At 51.0% G+C, this 7,166-nt stretch overlaps 1 protein-coding gene across 1 annotated transcript in view; it reads left to right on the forward strand.

Annotated features, from left to right (window-relative positions):
* The window catches only part of ACAP3 (ArfGAP with coiled-coil, ankyrin repeat and PH domains 3), a 37,226-nt gene extending 34,936 nt beyond the window's left edge, over window positions 1-2,290 (forward strand). Inside the window, 6 exon segments of the mRNA XM_009870555.1 lie at window positions 422-514; window positions 641-861; window positions 1,024-1,054; window positions 1,057-1,123; window positions 1,238-1,348; window positions 1,887-2,290. Of these exon segments, the coding sequence (XP_009868857.1) occupies window positions 422-514; window positions 641-861; window positions 1,024-1,054; window positions 1,057-1,123; window positions 1,238-1,348; window positions 1,887-2,034 (671 nt within the window). The 3' untranslated portion in view covers window positions 2,035-2,290.
* The last annotated feature ends 4,876 nt before the right edge of the window (window positions 2,291-7,166 follow it).

Genomic DNA, 7,166 nt, shown 5'->3' on the forward strand with positions numbered 1-7,166 from the left:
GGAAATCGAGATTATTAGTGGTAAAAGCAGAGGGGCGTCTTTATTTGCTTACAACACTGCATAACCTGCTGCAGAACTGTCTCTGCTGCTGCTCTGCTCCAGTCTACGTCACGGCGCCCCTCATGGATTGCAGCAAGGGCTGTCCTCAGCAGCCCCAAGTGCCATGGCAATGTCGGAGCATCCCTGCATGAAGGGCAGCGTGGGGACATGGACACCATAAAGCTTTGCTGTTTTTCCTTGGGCAGTTTTGTGGAGTGGGGCTAAGTGGGGTAGCCGTCCCCCTCTCCCTTGCCAGCAGTGCCCGGTGCGATGTGTGTGTGACGTTCTGCGCAGCCCTTTTCCCCTGTGGTCTCAGCTGTGCCCGGTACGGGAATGCCTGTGTATTAAAATGGGTTTGGTTTGTCTTCTGTTGGCCCTGCAGGTCTGAGCAGTGACAGTGGCCTTGGAGGGAGCACAGATGGCAGCACCGATATCCTGGTGTTTGGCTCGGTGGTGGACAGCGTGACAGAGGAAGGTGGGTGTCCCGGGCTGTCGATGGAAGTGTGGGGAGGTGGCTGGTGCCAAGACCAACAAGAGAACATAAGAAATTGGAAATACAAAGCTTTTGGTTCATCTCTCTCCATCCTTTTCTGCCTCTTAGAGTGTGAGGTGTCAGAGGAGTCAAGCGGGGAAGCAGAGATTGAGCAGGAGGCATCAGATTTGGAAGACCTGAGGGAGCTGCATCCTGGCTTGTTGATCTACAAAGCAGCACAAGCCCGAAACCTGCCTCTCATGGCAGAAGCGCTTGCACATGGTGCTGAGATCAACTGGGTGAACGATGAAGATGAAAACAAAACTCCTCTGATTCAAGCTGTGGTGGGGGTACGTTGTACTAGTGGCTTGGAGGCCACGTTTGGGAGTCAGGGGTCTTGACTGTGGTTCAGAGTGCACTGACGATGGGCAGCCTACAGCCTGGTACGTGCTCGTATGTCCTCTCAGTACTGCTGGCTGTATTTATTTAGAAATTCCCCTTTATTTTGCCAGGGCTCCTTGATAGCCTGTGAATTCCTGAAAAAAAAGTTAACCAAAGAGATAGCCGAGGCCGAGCTCCCTTGCATCACGCCACGTACCTGGGGCACACTGGGTAAGTTCTTTGCCCGTTGCGGTGACGTTGGATCAAGATTCACTATTAACCCTGAGAGTCACGCGGTGGGGTTGGAATTTCTGCTCTGATGGTCTTTTCTTTCCCCTTCTGCAGTCAGGTCTGCTTGTTCCTGAAGCGAGGGGCAAACCAGCATGCGGTGGATGGTGATGGGCAGGACCCGCTCAGTATCGCTGTCCAGGCAGCCAACGCAGACATCGTCACCTTGTAAGTGCAACCAGGACTTCCCCGTGCACGTACACGGGGGCACTGCCTGTAAGAGCTACGAGGATGATTAAGGGACTTGAGCCTCTCTCCTCTGAAGAGAGACTGAGAGAGCTGGGGCTGTTCAGCCTTGAAAGGAGGTGGATGAGAAGGGATCTTATTAACATATAGAAATATCTGAAGGGTGGGTGTCAAGAGGAAGGGGACAATCTCTTTTCAGTGGTGCCCAGTGATAGAACAAGAAATAAAGGGTTTAATTTAGTACATGGGAAGTTCCACCTCAACCTGAGGAGAAACTTGTTGGCTGCGCGGGTGCCCGAGCCCTGGCCCAGGCTGCCCAGAGAGGATGTGGAGTCTCCTGCTCTGGAGACTTCCAAACCCCCCTGGATGCGTTCCTTTGGTGATCCTGCTCTGGCAGAGGGGTTGGACGAGATGATCTCTAGGCGTCCCTTCCAACGCCCAAGGTTCTATGATTCTAAACAGCCCAGGGGGAAGGATTAACCAAACCTGTCTCTCTTCTGCTTTCTCTGTTTCACTCCAGGCTGCGTCTGGCTCGAATGAATGAGGAAATGCGAGAAGCAGAGGGACCCTTTGGACAACCAGGTCAATATCCCAGCAACAGCCCTACTGAGCTGCAGTACAGGAAGTGTATACAGGAATTCATCAGCCTTAATATAGATGAGTGTTAGTGACAACTCCCCCACCTCCCCTTTGCTGTCTTGAAGTTGGGCTGAATTTCTAGAAGCCCTGAGAAGCCCCATCCTTGGTATATTGGTGTTTCTTGCAGATTGGTCTGTTTTTGATGCCTGCACATATAGGTTGAGATGCACACGGGAAGGAGAAAGGGGCCTTTCCTGTTAGCGTGAAGTCCTCATGCTTGACTACTGGATGGTTGATGTTGTGTAGGAGGCTCCTAGGGCATAACCACAGACCATGGCGTGTGGACTGAAGCGTATGAAAAGTATGGGAGATGAGTTTAGCATTTAAAAAAAAAAAAAAGAAAAAAAAAAGAAAAAAAGAAAAAAAACTAAAAGAAAAGAATGAGAAGAAGAGGAAACCCTCTGTCACCAGGAGAAACCCACCAACAACAGGATCAGACGACTGTGTCTCTGCTTCGGTGTGTTTCCCGTGCACTGAGTTCTCGTCTGAGCGGTTTGTTTGGAAGGGATTCTGATGTGGAGCCCCCTCTGTCCCGGCAGCGTGGCCAGCAGCCTGCTCTCCCACTGCTGCAGCATCTGGGAGCTGCTGCGGCCAGTTTAGAAAACGAAAAGATGACCTCAAGGTCAGGAACAGGCTGTTTTGTGGGGCAGAGATATTTTTGCTCCAGAAGGCACAACAGAAGGGGTAGGATTGAGAGCGACAGCTCCTCACCTTAACTGCTCTCAGGACTATACCAGCCACGCTCCCCTTTTTGTCCCTTGGTGGTTAGCTGGTCAAAGCCATAGCTCGCCTCCTGCCTGGGCTGAGATGCAATCCGCACAGCGTTACGGAAGCAGCAGTGCTCTTTTTTTTTTTCATTTTTTGGAGGCTGGGAGAAGCTTGTCGCTGGCGATGGGCTTTGTGTCAGGGAAGAAAAGCCACGTCCAACTCCCGCCGCCCAAACGGCTGGCTGCACGATGCCGTTTGGCTTCGATTCAGTTTATTTCCTGGTCACTTCAGATTTCTGACTGAGCACCTCTGCGAAGGAGACTTCTGCTTGCATGTGTATCCCTCCGTGCTCTCCCCGCCGCATGCCGAATTGTGTGAGTAGGGCATCTCAGCAGCTGGCCCGAGGGGTTTGGAGTCCCCTGGTTCCAATGACCGGCAGAATCTTCTTTTGGTTTCTTTCTTTTTTTTTCTCCTGTTATTCTTTGCTGAAGTGGGGGAATGTGTTTCTACTTAGAGCACTTTGTTGCTTTGTTTATGGTCTGCGTTACGGGGATCACGCCTAGGGTAGCTCTGCAGAGATGCTGCGGCCGTGTCGTCCCGTCTCCAGAGGGCTCGCAGAGCGTGCGCCGCGCTGGCAGATCGTCCTCCGGCTGGGAGTTTGGATGCCGAGCTGAGGCGTGCTCCTGTAAGAGCCTCTTCAGAATGCCCTCAACTTCAACTGCTATCAGGGTTTGTAGGGACTCGTGCGTGGCAGGGCCACACGGGGTGTTTAGTCTGCTTGGGCACCCAAGCTGCCGGCTCTGGGGTTGGGCCATAGTGCCTTACGGATAGCGCTGGGGTCTCGAGGGTGTCAAGATCTTGCAAGGAACGTGAGCATGCCGGGCAGAGTTTCCCATCCTCCTGCATTACATCAGCAGTGATGCACAATCGTATTGTTTTTTGTCCGATAGACATTCGACTTTTTTTTTTTTTTTTTTTTGCTGTCGTGCTGCAGCCCTGAGCGGATTAAACCTTTGCGGGTTTATATCTATTGATGTAATTGTGTCCTCAGAGGCTGAAGCAAGAGTGATCCAGCTCTTCACTCGAGATACTGCCCTCAGAGACTTGAACCAGCATCACTCAGTGTCCACCCACACATCTGAAAGTGGAGCAGTAAAGAACCTCCACTCGGTCTCTAGCAGGGTGTTCTCAGTTCAAGGGACAGTCGCTGCCTCTGTGGGAAGGTGCTGTCCTGAGTTCTGCTGCAGCCGGACCACAGGTTCCTCTCTGTGCAATCTGATCCCTCTTTATCCTGTCGCTTTCCCATTCTTATTCCCTCTGGTGCTTCGGGACGTGCGGTGCCGAGCTCTGACCTCAGTCCCAGTTGTCTGCTGTGAATCTGAACTGGTCCAAGTGATTGTGCTGAAACTGCTGCACATCAACAGCAACGCAAAATCTGGCCCCAGGGCCTCTTCTGCTTCCCTAAATAATAAACGATCTCCTTCCGCCAGACTTGGAAGAGAAAAATTAACGAGCTTGGCCAGTTCACAACATGCTGATGGGTTGGAGGGGAAACGCACAGTGCAGACTTGCATCCTGCCTTCTTAGTTCAGTGCCTGGTCTGAAACCGTGTCTTTGGCCAGGCAGCGCTCCCTCTCGGCTCTTTCGAGTAGAAGCTGTAGGACGTGCCCTTAGCAGTTGGCAGAGGGCAGGTGGCTCAGTCTGCACCTTTCTTCCCGATACCTGTGTGAAGGTACAGCCAGAACCACTGCCCACGCAGCGCTTCTCGCGCGGGATCGCGGAGGGTTGCCGCTCCACATTCTCACGGTGCTTCATCTTTCGGTCCTCCGCAGCGGACTTCGTCTTCTTTCTGGTCCGAGTGGCCTGAAACTTAGGTGGGCTTCCCCGCTGAGCAGGGCGATGCCCTCCCTGCCCCGTTTGACACCCTTGCCTTGCCGGTCGAGCCCGCTGACTCTGCCGCCAGGTGGTAGTTACACCATCAGCCTGAGCTGGGGCAGGAGCAAATCCACGTGAAGCGCCCTGCGGAGCTCGCTGCTCTGACGGTGCTGGGTGCTGCCGCGGTGCTGAGCCTGCCGGCAATACGGCAAAAACCCGTGAGCGTGCGTCTGCCTGCGGCAGCGCTGGGCTCTGCTCGCCCTTAGATCGCCCCGCGGGATCCCGAGAGCGTTCGGTGCGGGAACCGATATCCAGCCAAGAACTCCTCTGCTTCCCCGGTCAGGAGCCAAGGGATTCTCCGCAACGAATTCGCTTTGGTAACCCTGTCCCTTTTTATACCGATCGGCATCGATGTCCCTTTTTATACCGATCGGCATCAACCAAGACGTCGGTCGGTGCTGGTGTCGCCTCAAGTTGTGCCCTTCCCTGGGAAAAGGCCACGGCGAATCACAGCCGGCGTCTTTCAGGGTGCTTCAAAGATCTTGGAAGTGAAATTGTTGTTTCGCCGCTGGTCCTACTCCGTTAACGAATTTCAGCATGGCCATTGTCTAGCGATGTCTTTTTATATTTTACGTGTACAGCAACTTAAAACACCCCAATTGGTTTTCCAGCTTTTGATGAAGAGTTAGAAATAGGACTGATCCTTGCCGTAAGCCGGTGAGGACTGGAGACACGGCTTCCGTTTTGGGTCGTTTTATTTCACGGTCAGCATTAGTGGCTCACGAGAACACCACAGAATCTCCATGGAAGCTCAGCCTCACTGCTGGAGTACATGAAGTTAAAGCGTGTGTAAATACTGACGCAAAAAGCGACGTCTTGCGAGACAATTTATCTATTTAACATGTATTGGTACTTTACTTAGAGTCAATGTATAAAGCAACTTTGTGCACTTTTCCTACATACAGTATTGGGGGGTTTTATGTTTCTTTTGTTATGGATTTTGTGCTGTCTTTTTTTTTTTTTTAATCGGTGAAATTGTTAAGTATTTAATTTATTATTGATGTGCCCAGAGGACTAGTGCAATTTTTATTCAATACAGTTTGTCTGTATTTAATGTCAGGATTTTTTTTTGTAGCATTATTAGGGAATATGTTTCGAAACCTACCTTTTTTTCCCCCCCACAGCTTCCTTTCTTCCTCCCCCCTCTTTTCTATTTTTGTTATACAGATCGTGAGGCATTAAATGCCCCTGGTTAGAAATATAATCATACACTTGAGTACATCATGCAGTTTCTAAACCGAAAAGATTCTCCAGGAAAAAAAAAAAAGCTAAGGAGGCACTTCTCAATGTTTTCTGTGTTTATTTGAATTTTTTTTTTTGATTTTTTGTTTTCATTGGAGTGTGTGTATGCGTGTGTGCTTACAAGTTCGGAGGGGATAGTGGGGAAGTTGTACAAAACATTTATTTTCAGCAAAGCAAGTGGCCAGCCAGGCTGCAGGGAAGACTTAGCTATTGAACATTTCCATTTTTTTCCCTTCTTCAAATACAGCTGTGTTTGTGTTGTACAATCTCCTTTGAAAATTCTATTGCCAGAACTGCTCTCTTCTCATTCTTCCTTTCTTCTCAAAGAAGGTGTATGTTATCTAGGTGAGAGTAACTGGGTTGCAACCACAGTTAACGGGAGGAGATTTGCCTTTGTCTAGAAAGCAACATGCCGGCATCGCCCAAACCCATCAGCCCAGCCACGCAGATTCTGTCACCTTTTGAGTTTTTGAGATCTGGGTGAATATTTCTATACCCGCCCTGAGCTTTTGTTGGACTCGACCCAAACCCTGTAACCAAGTGCCTCGACAGGTAGTCTAGGTTTGGAGCTTTGGGGTCTGCCACACGTCTCCCATTCCAAAGGGGATGAGCTCGGGTTGCTGGCGGGTTGAAATGATTCCCTCCCGTGTTCCCTCGCTGCGTGTCGTCCAGGGAAGCCTCAGGTTATTTTAATATTGTTCCCTCTGAGATGGTCTCTGCAGTGCGAGATTCCTCCGAGCTGTCTAGAGGGAAAACACGGGATTGGAAGACTTTATGTCCTTAAAGAAAGAGATTTGACAAGCTGAGACTGTGATTAGTGAAAAATAGACCGGCCACATCTCAGATGAGCAAAAGTGGCCGGTTTTTATGCAAGATAAAACCAGGACCTCCTAAAGAAATGCACTGATTAACTTCTCGTCCAGTGGCCCCAGCACAGCGGTTCCTCCGGCTGAACTCCTGTGCTGTTCCTGTGCCGCTCGACACTCCCTGAACCCACTTCTCTCTCCCCGCTGCCTGAGCATCATTGCTTTCAACCAAAGACAAACCGGGGTGAATGGATGAAGCGTGAGGTTAAACCCTTGGTCGGCTGGTGACAGACATCTGTGTGAGTGCGCGTGTGCGGGGCTGGAGAAGGGGCCGCGGGGTGAAGCGACTGAGCGGGAGAAGGGCGAGTGGGAGTTCTGAAGGAACAAGAGGGTGGGTTTTGTCGAGATTCCAAACTCCAGAGCGCTGTCCCCGTAGGAAGGTGATTCATATCGCTCTGCCCTGCAGGGTG

This window comes from Apaloderma vittatum, unplaced genomic scaffold, assembly GCF_000703405.1.
Source record: "Apaloderma vittatum isolate BGI_N311 unplaced genomic scaffold, ASM70340v1 scaffold22095, whole genome shotgun sequence".
Classification (NCBI taxonomy): Eukaryota; Metazoa; Chordata; class Aves; order Trogoniformes; family Trogonidae; genus Apaloderma; species Apaloderma vittatum.